The 19,148-nt window shown below is 31.4% G+C and overlaps 4 protein-coding genes across 4 annotated transcripts; all 4 read left to right on the top strand. All coding sequences in view use genetic code 12, as the record gives it.

The window, feature by feature from the left end:
* Positions 1-7,439: 7,439 nt before the first annotated feature.
* On the top strand, positions 7,440-9,032 carry CAALFM_C501090CA (uncharacterized protein; the record flags this gene model as incomplete). The annotated part of the gene is made up of 1 exon (XM_710631.1): positions 7,440-9,032. The coding sequence occupies one exon, from the start codon at positions 7,440-7,442 to the stop codon at positions 9,030-9,032; it is 1,593 nt and encodes a 530-aa protein (XP_715724.1).
* Positions 9,033-12,821: 3,789 nt separating this feature from the next.
* GDS1 (Gds1p) lies at positions 12,822-14,345 on the top strand (the record flags this gene model as incomplete). Its single annotated transcript, XM_710632.2, has 1 exon — positions 12,822-14,345. The coding sequence occupies one exon, from the start codon at positions 12,822-12,824 to the stop codon at positions 14,343-14,345; it is 1,524 nt and encodes a 507-aa protein (XP_715725.2).
* Positions 14,346-16,427: 2,082 nt separating this feature from the next.
* On the top strand, positions 16,428-17,930 carry CAALFM_C501070CA (uncharacterized protein; the record flags this gene model as incomplete). Its single annotated transcript, XM_710633.1, has 1 exon — positions 16,428-17,930. One exon carries the CDS (start codon positions 16,428-16,430, stop codon positions 17,928-17,930), a length of 1,503 nt encoding a protein of 500 aa, XP_715726.1.
* Positions 17,931-18,278: 348 nt separating this feature from the next.
* BUD23 (18S rRNA (guanine1575-N7)-methyltransferase) lies at positions 18,279-19,094 on the top strand (the record flags this gene model as incomplete). Its single annotated transcript, XM_710635.1, has 1 exon — positions 18,279-19,094. The coding sequence occupies one exon, from the start codon at positions 18,279-18,281 to the stop codon at positions 19,092-19,094; it is 816 nt and encodes a 271-aa protein (XP_715728.1).
* Between the last annotated feature and the right edge of the window lie 54 nt (positions 19,095-19,148).

Below are 19,148 nucleotides of genomic sequence, written 5' to 3'. Positions count from 1 at the left end.
AGAGGAATGGGAAGGAGATGATATAGACTACTTGTTCTTTGCAATATCTGCTGATTATTTTTTTTATCAATTCCTTTATTTTTTTCATATATCGTCATTATAGAGTCTGGATTTTTATTATTCTTATTGCTCATTGCAAATAGAAAAAGAGAATAAACTTCCGTTTTCAATTCTTGTTTTATTATCACAGACTTTTGTATCTTAGTATTATCTTCCCACCAATGTTTTCCTTTTCTTGTTTGTTAATTATCACTTTATGAAAGTTGAAAATGAATATGAAAATAAAAAATTTATTTTGATGGTCGCTTGCTATTCTTGATTTACTTGTTAGCTTTGTTTTTTCTGTTTTATCCATTTATCATTTCTCGTTGTCGTTGTCGTTATCATCGTTTGCATTTTTTTTTAAATGTCTTCATATATTTACATACATCATTTTACAATACTTACTTACATACCTACACATATACATACATTTACACATATCTATCATATCGTAGAATTTGTTTGTTGTTGTGTGTTGTTTCACTCTGAATGGAATTGGTGATTAACACTGCCATAGGTTTGGCAGCAATAACTTGATTTTTTAAATAATAATCACCGTAAATGCAAAAAAAGAGAATTTAATGACCATATTTAGTTTTGCTACTGTTATGGTTCTGAGAATTTTGTTAGTCCTCACCAAAATCAAAAAAAACTATTTGGAAAGTCCATCCACAGACTTCCCTATGCCTAAGAATATGAGAATGGTGACGAAAGGAGAGACAAGTCCTACACCTAATCATGCAAGGGAGTCTCCTCTGAGAAATGTGTTTGTATAGAGTTCTGCCTGTTGTCTTTTTGTCCACAAGAAATTAATAGAGGCAAGTCTAACTGACGAGCCGAGAGATTGGTAGAACAAAACTCAACGATATAGTTAGATGACTGGGCAATACCTGAGACACGCAACATTCTTGGTGTAAATCCATGAAGTGAAACTGTTATGAGCATTTTTCTTTGTTACTATGATCAATTTGTCATGGCTGTGGTGTGGTAATACAAACTATGAACAAATTTACAGCCGGTTAAGTAATATTTCAATCTTCATTGGTTGGAATAAAGTAAATGTTGTCGTGGCTACTACTACTACTACTAACCTATTTTGATTTACCATATGCTTTTCCTTTTTTTTTAAAATGGGTTCCACAATTTGTTCTAATAAGGAAAGTAAAATTAACCGACAGAGACATATTTTAAGGCGATCTTCTTGCACTTCAAAAATTGTCTTGATCGCTTTTTTTGGCTTTCTGGGTTTATTATTTTGTTGTATTTACAACCAAGAGGTAAGGGTTTATTGGATTTACTACATTAGCGAAATAATGATAAAAAAAAAGGGGGAAGAGAAAAGACAAAGATTAAAGGTTATTGGTTAAAAGGGGGATATGTATAGGGGAAAGGTTGAGTTAAAATAGAATTTTCATAGTTTCATGGTCAAATTTTAACTAAAAATTGTGAAAATTTTGAAAATGTTTGAAATTTTTTTTTTAGACAATACCAATAACCATGCCAAAAATTTCTTTCATAGAAAACGCATCCCCTTTTCCTCGTAACTGCAGCAATCTCAATGCCTATCGGTCTAATGAGTAATGTGTTTTATTATATTTGATATTACAACGAAAAGGATAATGGTAAATTCGTTAATACCCTCACATTTTTAGACGGTCTTGCTTTTGTTTTTTTTTTGCAACTAAAAAGAGAAAATTAGTGTAATTACCAGAAGTAGATATTTAATTGGGTAAAAAAAAAAAAAAGAAACAAATACACTTTCTATTAAGTAATAGTAATTCTCGATTAGTTTTTTGTCACAACCACACGACTTTTGAAGTACAAGTTTGATTGCAATTTACAACCAAAGAAAGAAAGAAAAAGAAAAACGTTAATTGTTGCTTTTTGTTAGTGCGTGTGTGTGTGACTATTTTAATGTGTATTTGCACCCTGAAAGAATGAAATATGTGTATCAAGAGAGAATGTTGATCAATAATTTATCAGACACACACACATAAACAATTAATCTGCTCATATATACACACCATATATAGCTTGCATATGTATGTCATCGTCATCTTTAGAAAGTCTCTCCTATTGCTTTGTGTTCTTATTAGTTTATTCGAATGTCCAGCTTTCTTTTAAATTACTTACATAATCTATAAGCTGGACAATCTACAAAAGAGAACAATAAAGAAGTTTTATTTTGAACTAAACGGGGAGTGAATACTCGTATGATACGATCGTCAAAAAAAAAAAATTAAAATGCTTTAGAGAAAATGATAACTATAAAAAGATTTACTTTAGGTTTACATATAGGAATTGGAATGGACTGGGGGAGAGAGAAAATAATATTTGGAATCAGTGGACTGAAATAGTTTTAGCCAGGTATAGCCCCATTCACAATACGTGGCGGGCAGGGTGGAGCGGAATATGTCTAAAACAGAAACCCTTCATAAACCAATAGAGTAAAAGCAAGGTGTTGCCTCAGTTTTATGTACTTAATTTACTTGGATTGAAATCCGATTGGGCTTTCACCAGCCTACAGACAAAATTCATCTTGCTTTTGTTTTGGTTCATTTAAACGGAGGCAGTATTTGTTTGTGTAGGATCAATTGGAATTCATCAAAGAATTTAAAGATTCTAGAGATATCATCGTTATTAAAAATTCTGTCTTCATCTTTTACTTGGACAAAAAAAAATAGAATTAAAGTGACAATAGAAACGATAAAAACAGTAGAAACAAACAAATTTTTGAAGCTTTGTAAAAAGTTAGATCCAGAAATCAGATTTCCTTAAACAGTTATAATGCCTAAAGACAAATAATTGAGCAATATGACAATAAAAAGACTATCAATATGAAACAAATGTGATCATTTAAAGTTCGTAGTTGACTTATTCTTCAAGTTGAAATGTCACTTCAGGCGATATTCAAATAAGTAGCAAATCCTTCGACTCAAAGTTGAATTGAAAAGTTTGAAAAATTTGAAAAATGAAAAAAAAAGTCAACTATATCCCCTAATGTAAACCCTATCTTGATTAAGTTGGTAATTGCTTATTCCAGTTTATACTTTTTATTCTCATAATATCATCAGTACCAGTATTTTGTGGGTTCTAGACTCCACACTAACAGTTAACAATGAGAATTCAACTAACTGTACTAATTTCAAGACATTTTTTTTTGTAACAATTGGTTATATAACAAAAATGTTTGCTTTGCTGTTGTATGTAGAAAAAATTCCGGTCTAAGATCTACCTGGTTAGAGCTCTTTGTTCTTCCCTCGATAAAGACATGAACGATACCTTTTTTTATTGTATGGTGCTAGAACTAATTGATTGTACTACATTCCTCTGCACAATTCATCTGTAACGTGGATTATTTAATGGTAGTAGTAGGAGGAGCTAAAAAGTGAAAAGTACCCTTTTCACAAACAACTTTGTATTTCAAGAGCAAAAATGATAGTAATTGTATAGCTTGTGAATTATGTGACAAATTGTTAACTATATAATTATATTGTTCTGATAAGGCAACCAAAAAAAAATAATGGGCTAATACCTACTTTCCCTGGAGCATCTATGCTCTGCATTACTTGTTAGGAGACACCCCAAGATTTCATCCGTTTTTCCCCCTCCCCCAAACACTTTGAATGCATATGGTGCCCCAGCATATGTATCAAGATTATGACGTATTATTATTTCTCTCTTCCTTCTTACTGTGCCATTATCATCAAATCTAATTACTTTAAATACTGTGTCACAGAATAATTCAGACATTCTAGATTCAACCAGTGAAATAAAGAGCAAACCTAAAAGCAGAAGAAAACAAAGGGATTTGCAATTACAAGTTTGGTACCAGAAGATTGATCAGACCTCTCGGTTATAGCATCAGGACAAATTTTAAAATAGTGTGGTTCAACCTATAGTTGGACCTCCTATTTGAATCAACCTTCTATAACTGGATAGTGGTATTTGCAACTAATTAAGTTAGAGTTATCAGCTGGGGTGAAAAAATAATAATAATTATATAATAATAATGCAAGCGCATTGCAAATCCTTGATTTTTTTTCAGTACTTATCGTTCAACAAAAATGAAAAATGTCCAACAATAGAAAGTGAAAATAAAAAATAAGGTTTTAGTACGTGAGAGTGTTAAAGCCGATTTAGAATTGCACTTAGTTACTATAAGTTGTTGGTTTAGTTCTCAAATTTCAAGTCAAACCTTCAGACTTTACTTTTAAAACTCTGTACGGCTCTTTTAACTTATCAATAAAAGTCAAATATACACTGTTACACACCACATATAAAGCATTGAAATTAATGAAATTAACCAACACGTTCAACCGAGGAAAAGTGAGCCTTTAGATAAATTGTTGCTCACAATGATGATGAAATTAATTCGTAATACAAACTAGTTCTTCTTTTTTTACCCTTGAGCGTAAAAATTAAATGTTGCTTCGAGAAAGTCGTGTGGCTACAAGTGTGAATATGAGGCCATTTGATTTGAAGGGGGTACAAGCTGTTGAGAAAAGAAAAGAAGATGAAAAGATAAAAAAAAAGAAACATGGGACAAAAAAAACGGAAATGGAAAAAAATGGATGCAAAATGAGTTAAATGGGTGCTCTGATTTTTTTTTTCCTATGAGAAGAAAAAAGGAAAGACGGAGGAAAAAAAAAGGTGTGGCAGTTTGTTAGTGCAATCTATGAACTTAACTTTGCAAAAGATAACTAAAGAAAGAAATCAATTTTTTTTTTTTTTCATTTCTCTTCTGGGAATAATTCTTACATTATTGTCTATGATTTTAGGAAGATTCGTCTTTCCAAGACACTTTTGGTTTTTTCAGAAACAGCAAAACAATCAAACCCAAGAAAGACAATAATCCCTAGACTGAAAAACTCTCATAACCAGTATTTCATAATCTTCTGATTCTTGGGAGCAAACCAACTAATATGATCACCAGTTTTTCTCTTTTTGATTTGGTAATTGACGGAAATTTGTGTCGATTGTTTGAGTCACTAGTGTAGCTCACTCTTGCTCCTCCATTAGTTCAATGTCTCCCAAAAGCAAATAACATCACCAACAAGGTTATGAGTTGAAATTGAATGAACCACAAAGCGAGATAACGCCTATTTTCCGTCAATTGTTGCTTATTCTGATATCTTTTAACAAGAAAGGGGTAAAGGGCAGGTAATAATAGTAGTAATAGAAGTTGTAAGCAATATTTTGAGGCGTCAAAGAAAGAAGAACCAATCGGAAATACTTAACTGGTTTGTAATTTTTGTGGTTGAATTTCAGTTTACAATAAGGATAGGTTTTGAGCAACACCCTCACAATAAGCACATGTTTTCCATTGATTCAGTGTGTGATACAAAGATTAGTGGACACGGAGTAAATAAAAAAGAGTTCCTCCGATATATAACAGAGAGGGGATGGGGTGATGGGGGGTAAAGTTTGAGATTTATATGGTTTCAAGTTAATCAATCGAGGAAGATGTACACTTTTTTTTTTGCAATTCCGAGATGACACTTTTGAATACTCCAATTGTTTGAGTAGTGGTTATGAATTGTTTATAATGGATTCTCCGTGACAATTATAAAGATGTCAGAATCAGAATATTAATAATAATAATAATGACATCAATATGTGAAAATGGTTGTTATATTTTTGTGAGACTTGATTGGCAAAAAAGCAAATAGAACTCCTAGAATTCACCTTTTAGTTGTTTCTGGTTTCTCTGTCTTGAATGGTTTTATTGTTCGTAGTTTTATAATAGTCGAATTTATTGTTACAGTAGGTAGAATAGAACTACCTAGAGATAAGCAGAAAACAGTGGGGAAGCAAGTCGTTGTTATGTCGACCTCAGATCTTTCGAATGAATTGAAGGTTAGACAGAATGCGACTTTTCAAGACAACGATTTCAAGCATCTAGGTGCAAGTTCTAATACTTCAATATAAGCTCTGTACTTTCTTTCTACACCATTTCACGTTCAACATCGTCCAACAGCAAGTATCAATTACTTGTTTAAGGCTATTGAAGTACCGCTTAGCATTCTAAATAGTCGATCTTTTTGAAACAATTTTTTTTCCTATTACACTCACCAATTTACTCTATTGTTTCACATGAATCCAACCAGGTATGTTATTTGCATTTCTTCATACCAGAGCTATCAACAAAGAACTCTACACATGACTAATAGATACTAAAATAGAAACAAAGGTGAAACATTTACTTTAATTGACAATAAACACACACTAGACAGTAGGATTTATTAGACACACACTCTCTCTCGTGGCTTATTTTCTTGGTATTTTAGTGGCGTTGACAACTTCCGACAATATAGTAAGTGCAGTCAAATTGTATTGCTTTGTTGTTATACAATCGAATAAATGTAATCAGTTAGTCACAAGTAATGAAAAAAAAAAGATTTAAATTATCACAACAATAGATAGAATTAAATATATATGCGTAAATGCAGCAAGTGGAATTCTTCAATTCAAGATAAATTCTTCATAGAAGATAAACAATACTGTTGGCAAGTAGTTTTTTAATTTGGATTAATTATAAAATGATTAAAAGAATTGGTTTATTGTGAATATTCTGACAAAGGAAGGTCTTGAACATAGTGATAGCCCTCAGTTTTAAGACAGGATTACGACATTTTCATAGTTACTCGTCAAGGTATAAAACAATAATGAGACGAAGAATAAAGAAAGAGATTGATAAAAGGGATGTTTTTGATGTAAACCTGTGCCGTCTATTATATTATGCATGTATGCCTCTGTGTGTGTGTACTCACGGATAGCTCACCTTAATAACTAGTAATGATCATATCCTACATAAACAAGTAGATGAAATTGTATGATTGTTTGATACTATTGTTCATAATTCTTGGTTATCAGGACTTTTTCTTTCCGTTTCTTCTGGCTATTCTTCTTCTTCTGTATGATGAAATTTAGATCTTGCATCATGCAGAGAGTTAGACATACATTAAGTTTGTCTCACTTTTTGGGGGGGAGACAACAATTAATTCTCAAGAAACTAGTAAGCAGAAAATACACCTCTCCTAAATCAAGGGGTCTCTTTTTTTTTTCCAATGGTGTCAGTAACGCGACGCGACACGACACGACACGACACTGCTCATTAGAGAATTGAATGAGACATTTTAAACGAATTATCTACATTGCTCTATACAACCCATACAATTACAGCCCGACATTTTTTTTTTCTTCATAACCTCATCTTTTCTTTCTTTCTTGTTGTGAAAAAAAAAAGAGTATACTCCACTCACCTGATATCTGATTCATACATACATGTACTAAACTAATTTGAAATTACCAGCAACCATTCAATTATAGTCTGTTTACTACACGTCTAAAACACCAATTACCAATTTCTTGAATACTTTTTTCAGGCTTTTTCAATGGATAGCAACAACGTCAACAAAACGAAAAGACAAAAAACGGGGAATCTTTACCTGAATTATACAATTTCTTCAAATGATGAAAAAATCGATATCATCACTGATATTTCAAAATTATCACCTAAAAGTTTTTTCAATGATTATATAGCAATTAGAAAACCTGTGAAATTTGTCACCCCTTCTGATCAACAAGTTATTCAATTGAATAAATTTGAACTTGAGAATTTAGTTGATACATTGAATTATAATGATGAAGAATTACAAGTTGAAAAAAAATATCAAGCTGGGTTTGGATCAGGACAGAAAAGAATTAAAATGAAATTGAGTGATTTAGTAAATGAGATTAAAAATGGGAATGATGAATATTATTTAACTACTCAATATGATTTTGATGATCCTGATAGGGCTAGTGATGAAGAGGAGGAAGGAGAAGAACAAAAGGAGGATGAGGATGAGGAGGACGTAGAAGAAGAAGGTGTTCCATTTGATCAATTTTCTGATACTTCTTCTATTGATATGAATAATCTTCACGATGATTTTGAAGATATTGAAGATGATTTTGATGAATCAGCAAATGATGAAGAAAACAACAAAGACGAAATGACGGCAGCAGAAGCAGAATTCAGAATTAAAGAATTATATCAACCTCCATTAACCAATTTAGTCAATCATCCAGAAATTCTTCCTTATTCTCCATCATTTTTCAATCTTGTCCCTCAACAAATCAATTTATGGATGGGATCTTCTTCTACCAACACCAATATCAAAGAAACACACAATAATTTCACTATAGATGAATCAAAACCAGATTTAGGTTTAGGTAAGCAATTACCTGGTGAATCACCTAGAGGAACATCTACGGGATTACATCATGATCATGCTGATAATTTATATATATTAGTACTGGGGAAAAAACGATTCACAATTTTAAGTCCTAATGATGCCATGAAATTATATACTGTGGGAAATATATATAAGATTTTCAACAGTGGGATAATTGATTATGAAATTGATGAAAATGCCCCTGGTTGGAAACATGTTCGTGATGATGGGGCAATCATTGAAGAAATCATTTATTGGCAATTGGATAAATCCAGACTGACCAATAATGGGCATGACAAAGAAGCAGAGCAAAAATTGTTGAATGAATTACAAGTACATATTAAACAACATCAAGCACAACAAAAGGCTTTGAAAACTACTTCGGGTATTCGTCGTGATCCACCAAGTTTTTCAAAAATCCCTCCGGCATTATTACATCTCGATGAATTGAAAGATGAATCAATTCGTAAGAAAATTGAATCTTTTGCGAATAAATTTTTCCCAGGGGTTTTACAATTGAATAAATTGGAAGTATGGTTGAATCCTGGTGAAATGCTTTACTTACCTGCTGGTTGGTTTCATGAAGTATCCAGTTTTGGAAGTGATAACAAGGACAATATAGGAGGTGCTCACATTGCAATTAATTATTGGTTTATCCCACCAAACACAACAAATTTTGATGATTGTTATGAAGATACTTATTGGAAAGAAGATTGGGAGAAAACCAAACAAGCAATGCAGTTGGTTAAAGATGGTGTGGTTAATTTATAGATAGACGAGGTTTGGAGCGTTTGATTACTTCTTTTATTAGATTTTCAATCGAATGACTATAAAAATATATGTTTATGATTATGGTGAGATGGATATTTGGTTGTAAAGAGTATTATGCTTATTTCTTTTGCAACCAAAACTAAATCTACAATAATCTATGGTTAGGGCTGTAGCCCTAAGACTCGTGTATAATGGCAAGAAATGGAACTCTGCGATATCAACTTCCTTTTTTCTGGTCCACATTTTTCACCCCCTGTTTCTCTCTCTTGATTGCCAAATTTCGGAATTTATATTGATTTTGTGAAGCAGTACAAGTTTCACTAAACACAATAATCAATTGATATAACAAGAGTGTTAAATAGATAAAGAATTGAAGGATCTAAATTTCTTGAGAGTCCATTAGTGATCAAAGAGATAAGAAAACCATTTTGCTTTAAGTTTAGGGCTAATGACCTAATGCCATAAGTGTAATAATTATAGCAGTTATTGTTCTGCAGTAAATTTCACCCTGTCATCTGAGATCAAAATGAATTCAAAGTTGCAGGTAATTAGCAACTGCAAATGATCTTTTTGGGGGCGGAGGAAGAAGAAGATGAGCAAGCAAAGAAAGAAGTGGGGGGTAAAATCTAATTTACAATTTTTCTTAGTACTAGCGGCATTATGATATCCTGCATAGTATAAATTGAAATTTTAGATAAGGAGAGATCCATTAAGAGCAATTTAAGTAGTAGTGTATAGAACGTGACATTACACCACCCCCATCCATCTATCCACAGTACAACACAAAAAAGAAATTTGAGCGCCTCCCACACACAATCAGAACAAATTCATTGGAGCGATATCGGAAGTGAAAAGAAGAATAGATTTAAAATATGGATTGTGTGCTACCAAAACAAGTAATTAAACCACGAGGCAAAAAAGTGCATCTTAATTCCTTTTAGTTCTCTTGCTATTATCTATATTGTCAAGCCAAGACAAGCCCATTGCCTCTAATTAATCCAAATCTGAAAGACCAATTAGAGTCGTGTACAGTGGGGGAAGATAATTTATGTTTTTGATGAAAAATTTTACTTTCTCTTCTTCTGTACAGGTTACAATAGTATATCAATGAAAGGGGGAAGGACAATTGGGGCAATGTATCAATGTATCAATCAATTAATCAATCATACAATTGTATTAACAAAATGCAATAAATAATGAATATTTTTTGCACCCCTATTTTGATTGTAATTGTGTATACAATTATAAGCTTCTATTTCTTTAGCTTCTTCTACCGTATGACGTCTCCTACTTCCACTCCTTTGTTCTAATAATAATCTTTGCCCCTATTTGGAATTTCTAGTCACTTGACACGACCTTGGAGTGATCTTTTTTCTTTCAAATTTTCAATTTTGTGATTCTTAGTTAATTATTATTAAAGATTATCATGAATTTTAATTTTTAAATTCTAATACACGTTTACTTAATTCTTCTCTTCTTCTCTTTCTCTTCTCTTTCTTTCTTTCTTTTTATTCCATATATCATTACAACTATAACCCACTGAATTCTACATCGAACAAGAGAAACCTTTTTTTTTACTTTTTTCAAACTTGAACAAAGAAAAGAAAAAGAAAAAGAAAAAGCAATCACAGCTTATTAACGATTCGTGTTTAAATAATCAATTGAAAGGAAAATAGAAGATTTTTGAAAAAAAGTTATTGGTATTTATTAACTTAATATATCAGTAACATCAAGAGAAAGAAACTGAATTATAAACAGAGTATGTGAAGCAATTGCAATTGCAATTATTAGAGATCCAGAAAACTGAATTGTGCTTGAATACCACTTGTTTAGGAAGGACGATGAAGGAGAGAAAGTAGTAAGACAATATGACTTTGGACAGATATGAGATAAAAGTTTTAAAGGACAAGAAAAGGTTCGGGTTAAAAGATGAGTATTGTATTTTTTCAAAATATCAATGCTTTTTCTGTTCTTGGGTTAGTGGTACCACCATTGGTGATAAAACCTTTGGGGAGCCTCCTCCGAGCTTTCTCTTTGTTACTTTTTTTCTCAACTGATACTTGTCATTCTTACTACAATTACTTTTTTTTTTTTCTCCAGAGTATATGAAAAGATGAATTTTGATCTCGGATTCAACCTTTTCATAGAAGTAATATTACTTCTTAGTACCATAATGGAACTAAATCCTATCAAGTGATTCAGCATTCTTCATTTCATGTTTGATTTATGAATATATGAATATATTTTTCTGGGTATTATTATACAAAGCGAATTGCTTTTTTTTCTTTTACTTAATTGTTATATACAAATTTCTTTTTTTGTTATAACTATTATAGTTAATAAGTTTTCATTTATGAGAATAATTTTCAAATACTAAGACTTTTTCCACAGATCCTGTATATTAGACAAAAGAGTGCAAACTTGCTCAAAAAAAAAAAAGAATTGCAAAATTTTCATTTTTGTTAGTTACTACTACTTATTACAAAGTTACTTACTACAATCATTTAATTCAAGTACTACCAATTACTATACATTCACTTCACTTTCACACTTGTTGCTACAAATTATAGAATTAAATTCACTTAATTTGAGGACTTGCTTTACATTGTTAGTTTAATTTTCAACTTTTTTTGTTTTTAAGATTATTATCTTTTCTTTTTCAGTTTTATTTGTATTTCACAACCAAACGAAGAAAAAGAAAAATACAACAAACAAACAAACAAAGAAGAAGAAAAAAAAATAAACTTACATCCCCCATCTCAGAATAGAAGACTAAGGATTAAAGTACTAAAAGAAATAAATAATTTTTAAACTTCAAGATATATATTATCAGTTGTTGTTCCATTTTTAATTTTTGGGATTTCATATACATATATACAAGAACTCATCTCATCACTTATTACTACCTGATATAATAATCTTAAATTATACCAGGTTAACCTTTTTTTTATTTGGTTTAATTTTTTATATCACACATTATTAGATATATTCATTTTCACCTTCATTTCATCAACCTCAAACCCATCATCCCACTACCTTCCTCCCTCCCTCCGGACATAATATATTTCATTGTACTATTTATTTCATTTCATATATACATCTACACTTGGTTATCTATTTTATAAGGGTGAAATTAGACTGGTTAATTGTACATTTACTTCATTGATTTCATATTTATTTATTCATCTACATTTACATTTAACAATTATTACATTTTGTATATCTTTTTTTTATTGGGGAACTTGTGTTACTTATCAATTAAATATTTAATTATCATTTGATTGACATTCATTCTTCCTTAGGCATACATTAGTTTAATTTTGTTATCAATTATATCAATATTTCATTAAATTTGGTATTTTCAATTTATCATACATAGACATTTTCAACAATTCTCTCCGGTGAGATCAAGAATATAAACATTACAATAGTTATACTTTCATAAAAAGAAAAGGGAGAGGTATTATTATTATTAAAAACAAGTATTTACGAACATTAACGACAACTTTACAAAAAAAAACTCAATTTCAATTTCAATTTCAATCCTAATAAATCATTATTTTTAACGAAAACATTAATTTGATTTTTTTTATTAACAACTATTACCTTCTGTTATCATTACTGTATTATTAAAACCCTGGATTATTTGATTGACATTAAATAATCTACAAATAACAAAAAAAAACAACGAAAGAGAAAGTAAAGGAAAAGTATATCGAACTTTGCCCCTCTTCTGATTATTACCATTTTGGAAAGAAAAAAAAAGAAATAAAAAAAAACAACTTAAATATGGCTACTCCGGAAACTGTACCTATTGCAGATGAAATCATGAGTGATTTCGAAGATGTAAGTTCACCAAATTCCCCGTCATTATCTTTAGAACAATCTACTCGTGGATCTACTCCACCTACATCGACATCATCGCCACCTTCTACTCAGAATAATGATTCAAAGTCCAAAGAGAGTCTTGAGACAGATGATGTACAAGATACAGTTGACAATAAGAAACTTCTGGACGATGTTAATGAATCTCAAGAATCTGCCGATTCAAAAGACGATCAAGATGGAGAAGAAACCAGAAAAGAATCTACTGATGCAAAAGATATCAAAAGCGGTGGTACTAAGAAAAATCAAGATTCTAAAGACACTAAGGAATCGAAGAAAATCAAAAAATCAAAACCAATTTCTCGAGCACCAATTGCTACCGGTATTTCTACTGAAATTGAAGTCACGGGAGAAAAACCAAAACCAATTCAAGAAGGTGATCCATCTTTAGAAGATGATGTTTTATATGCCATTTTTGTTATTCTTTATGAAGAAGATCTGACTGAAAAAGGAATGACCGTAAAACATATTACTGATGTTTTAGATGAAAAATATCCTCAATTCACGAAAAATACTGGTAAAGTGTCAAATTTAGTTTCTGCCAAAATCAATTCATATATTAAACGTTTAGAAGCTGGTCAAACTAGTCTACGTTATGCAATTTCAAGAGATTGGGGCACCAATACTCCCAAAAGAATGTTGTATAGATATCGTGGGATTCTAGCTCCTGGTTGGGAAGTCAAATTGAAAGAGTTGCAGAAGCAACAAGAGAGTAAACAACAACAACAACAACAACAACAACAGGAACAACAAAGTGAAGAACAACAAAATGAGCAACAAAGTGATGATTCTCAGGAGTTAAATCTGGAACAAATTGAACAACAACAACAAAATGAATCGAAGGAAAAATCAAGATCACCAGGTTCTGAATCTCCTAAATCACGTAAGAAAGTTTCTCGAGCTCAATCAGTATCAACAAATTTCAAAGATCATTTTGCTGAACTTGATAAACAACAAGATCAATTTTCACTGCCACTGCCAACAACAGCAACTTCAACTTCAACTTCAACTTCTAAAACAGCCACAAAGAGAAGAGCTACCATGTTTGATTTAGGACGTCCAACATTTTTAACCAATGGCGAATTTTGTGATCAACCACCACCATATTTAACTAGGAAACCAGCGAAAATTGAAGACGTTCTTGATGAAGATGTTTTAGAAGATGATGAAGAATCACTAACAACATTATCACAAAAAGATGATAGTAGTAATAATATCATCAAGATTAAAAAGAGAAGATTGACTTGGGCTCCATTAGGAGAAACTGGTGATGATGATTTAGGTTTAGCTGCTTTTAGAGCTTTAAGTACTAGTACTGATAATGGTTCAGTATCTTCAACTGATCGTAAGAAAAAATGGTTTCAAATGACTGAATTACCTAAACCGGAATTGACTAGTTTATCAGAATTGGAAAAATATTGGGATTAAACAAAATAAAAAAAAAAGAGAATGATAGCACCAAGTGTTGTCAATTTTGAGTAACCTGATATATATCTCTATATACGAGTTTTGAAACTAATAAATGAGAACACAGAGACATTATTGAATGTTACCTACTAGCAGATAATTTGAAATTAATTGTAGAATATTTAACGTATTGATAGGTATATTTGATATGTGTGAGACTTGTTGTTTATTATTGTTTGAAATCTCTATTGCAAGCTCCCAGGGATTACCATCCCTTTTGTTATTCTTTTGAGGTGAGAAAGTTGATATAGTTTTGGGTATTGTCTTATATATGAGGCTTAGATTTTGGTTGTCTCTTCACATGAAAATTTTGATGTTGATAGCTCCGGAGGAAATTCATAACAATAAGTCATGATGCATCTTTAAGGGACAAAACGATATCAGTTTATTAGGAGTGAATACATTATATAGTCGATATTTTTGGAGATAAATGTCAAAGGTTGGTATCAATATTACCAGAATTACCTAATTTGGTGTGACAAATAAAATTAAACAATTATGAGTAGGTGACTCTTTCTTTTTTTTTGATTTTGGTGTTTTTTTTTTTTCTTGACAGGTTTTTCTTGAAAGTTATACCAGAACAAGACCTGTTATTAACATTATTGTTTTAATATCAGGTTATAATTGACCTGGTTTATGTTTATTGTTCTGTTGTGATTGTTGTTGACATTGCAATGACATGATTGGTATTTTGAATGGATCATGCAAGAAGCGGATTTAATCGGAGAAATTGATCACAACTATTTTCTTTTTTCCAGTTTTAGATTCGATTTAGAATGGATTTACTTTATACAATAATCATCATAAGCAGTAAATCTCTTTTTAACTTTATAAATGATAATAGTAAACTTTCTTTTATTATGTCCGAGAGCATTGTGGCTAATGAAGAGTTAAAAAAAAAAAAGAAAGAGATCAACAGTTGATATTTTATCAAGAATTGCTTAATGTTAGTACATTTTTACGCCAAATGGAAGAAAGATACAAGCTTCATGTTTAAAGTTTCTGGTTTGGGTATCTTGATGACTAGTTTCTTCTTTTTTTAAAAAATAATTAACAGATTTCAATAAAAAGAAATCAAATCAACGAATCTTCCCTTCTACTCGATATGACGTCTGAAAAGAAAAGAAAACCCTATATTTTGTCTTTCTTTTTGAGTTGGGACACATATTAGCCACGTCTTTTGGTCTATCTGATTTCTTTTATTTAACTAAACCACATTTGATGCCTTCAATAATCACAAGTATATAGCATCTCTCCGACTAATTTCATTTGGACTCAATGAAACCTAAACGAAACCTAGGGAAGTGATTTTTTAGTCAGTAAAATCCGACGAATACATAACCGTTAACTTTTTTTTTTTCGTTTAGTTTTTCTCTATACTATATCTCAACAATATTTTCGATGCCTCAAGAATAAGTTGGGCATTCAACTCTATAATATAGTTGATCTTTGTGATGGTCCGAAGAATGGACACAATAATAACTTAATTATTAATATTGTTGCTTAATTAGGAAAGTGATCGTTTAATGGTTGTATTTTTTTTTCTGTTGGGGCTCCAAAAATATTTTTTTTTGTTTTTTGGGTTTGAATTTTGAGTTTTTCTATATTCAAGTTAACAATAAGAAAAATATCAACTAACTCTTAACCAATATACAGCCGTAAATGCATGAAAAAGCAATAAGTGTGCAGCTAATACCACCATTGCTGTTCAGTTTTCCCTCTTTATTATTATTACTATGGTTACGGGCTTTTGTTTTTTTTTTTTAATATGCTTTAATTTAGTTTTATTTAGATCATGTTAAAGAATGGTGTCATTATTTACATTTCTTTATTAATTGCTTATTCCTTCATTCCAATTGAAATTGTATTTATATATATATGATTTATTACTCTTCTTTTTTTTATTATTTCAAGTTTTAATTTACTTTTGTTTTGTTTTGTTTTGTTTTTTAGTTTTTCAGTTTTTATCAATAGTTTAACCAATTCAACCTTTGTTTGATTTCTTTCTTTCACGAAAACTTCACCTTTATATCTACTGCAAAAATGGTAATGCCAAATCCAAAAGAGTATACTGCCATTCATGGAGTACTGAGACTATTGACATATCTAAATAATTATCCCGCAGAAGGTACTGGTACTTTATTTTTATCAGAAAAGGCCAAAAACTTAATGGGTCCCAAACTACCACAAATTTTAGTTGAATATTCAACTGCAACTCAATTAAATTTATTTGGTAATTATCCCGAGAAATCTGATGTGGCCCCTTCAGCACTTTTCATTGCCTTATTTTCCATCATTGCCATTTTACATTTGACAGTGTTTTCCATTAATTATTATCGAGGTCATTATTTTTGGTTATCATTGGGATGGGTATTTTATGCCATTTGTCGTGTGTTGGGATTTGCCTTGAGAATCGTATGGTCTCGTGATTTAACTGATTGTAAAGTAGGGATCACTAGTGAAGTGTTTTTAATTGTCCCGACTGTGTTAATTGCATCATTTAATCTTGTTTTGGCACAACGTATATTCACTTGGAGACATCCAGTTGGTGGATCAAGAAGAATCTTTTGGACTCTAATGTGGATCCTTTATGCATTGGTTGCAGGAGTGGTGGCCATGACCATTGTCACTTCAGCGGGGTTAAATATTTATTTACTTTCTGAGGCCAATTATGCTCGTTATAAAAAAGTGATTATGTGTACATCTGTTTTGATTATTGTTTATTCATTAACAGCAGTTGGGTTGATTCTTTTGGCGTGGTTATTTAAACCAACTAAAAAAGATGAAAACTTGTATACTTATCAACCATGGTGGATTGAATCATTTTCACCATTTTATTTTGTGAAAAAGGGCGAACCACAAGCTGCTGCTATATCTTTTTTGAAAAGAAATCATAATCATCGTTATGCAATTCGTGTTATTGCTGCTACTCATCATCTTCATAAAACAGTGAAAGGATTAACTAATCAACGTGGTGATTTGACTCATAATGTTTCCTTGATGATCATTGGTGTCACTACATTGATTATATTGGTTAGTTCTATTCTCCGTTCCATTATTTGTTTCCAAGGTCGTATGATGTATTTTACTTCTCCAGTCGGTAGTCCTGCCGTTATGTATGTCTTTTGGGGTGCTCTTGAATTTGGAGTCAATTTATTATATATCATTGGTCGTGTTGATTTAAGGTTTTATCGACCAGATAGATTACCAAAAGATGTTAGAAATGTTGTTACGGCAGAACAATCATTATATCCTTCTGAAATTGAAGATGAAGGTGAAGATCAAGAAGTATTGGATAAAGAATCTTTGGATAAAGTTCCTCAACCATATTCAGGAGAAGAACCTTCCACTAATAATAATCACGATGATAATGGTTTTAGTTTTGGTTTCTCTGATTCAGATGAGAAAGATAACCACACTGACCATGATGGTCATAAAGATCACGATGGATTTGATTTTACTAATGGCGCTTCAGAAAAACCTAAAAATAATTTACCTTATCCATTTAAAGAAAAATCAGATACCGTATCTGAGTTTCATTTTTAAGCAAACAAAAGAATATCCTCCCCCTCCCCTTCCCCATTTATAGAAGACTTTTAAAACTTATATATATAGACCGTTTTTTTTTTTTTCCTTATATTTCTTTACACGTCAAGTAATGCTTTTTGTATACCAATTTAATTATATATGCCCCTTTTAATGTTACAATAAAATCAGTATTTTTAAAGCTTTGATGTAAATTGCACCCACACTTAACTTTTTTCTTTTGGCATCGCATCTGTTTGTAGGAATTCTAACTAGTCTGAGAATTTTTTTTTTTTTGTAAAGATTCACAATAATAACAAGGTACAACTACAAGGCAATCCCAACTCGATCAGTAAACTCCCCCATATCATGTCAAGACCAGAAGAACTCGCTCCACCAGAAGTGTTTTATAATGATTCTGAATCATTCAAATATACATCGTCTACTCGTGTCCAACACATTCAGGCGAAAATGACATTACGAGCTCTAGAATTATTAAATCTTGAACAAGACTCCCCACAGTTTTTATTGGATATAGGATGTGGATCAGGGTTATCTGGAGAAATATTAACTGAAGAAGGATATAATTGGATTGGGATGGATATTTCTCCCAGTATGTTAGCCACTGGGTTGGATAGAGATGTTGAAGGAGATTTATTTTTAGGAGATGTTGGGAATGGGATCCCATTTAGAGCAGGAACATTCGATGCCGCCATATCTATATCAGTAATTCAATGGTTATGTAATGCTGATATTTCCGGAGCTGATCCCAAAAAGAGATTATTGAATTTTTTCAACACTTTATATGCATCATTGAAACGAGGTGGGAAATTTGTTGCACAATTTTATCCTAAAAATGATGTACAAACAGAGAATATAATGGGTGCAGCTAAAGTTGCTGGATTTGGTGGTGGGTTAGTGATAGATGATCCAGAATCTAAACGACATAAGAAATATTATTTGGTATTGACTGCTGGTATGGCTGATAGACAAATCAATTTGAGCGGAGCAGAAATGGATGCTCCTGCTGAACAACAAACTAAAGGGTTAAGTAGAAAGAGAAAGAAGGCAATGGAAAGTAAGAAAGATTTTATTAATAGAAAGAAAGAAATTATGAGGAAAAGAGGTAGAAAAGTTGCTGAAGACTCAAAGTTTACAGGAAGAAAAAGACGTCCCAGATTTTAATCCAAATGTCTTGGCCTCTTTGTGGGTTGATATTTATAGGTTTCATTTGTATAT

The sequence above is a fragment of the Candida albicans genome, chromosome 5 (assembly GCF_000182965.3).
Source record: "Candida albicans SC5314 chromosome 5, complete sequence".
In the NCBI taxonomy this organism is placed as follows: domain Eukaryota; kingdom Fungi; phylum Ascomycota; class Pichiomycetes; order Serinales; family Debaryomycetaceae; genus Candida; species Candida albicans.
The sequence above is the reverse complement of the archived record's forward strand: the minus strand, read 5'-3'. Positions and strand labels throughout refer to the sequence as shown.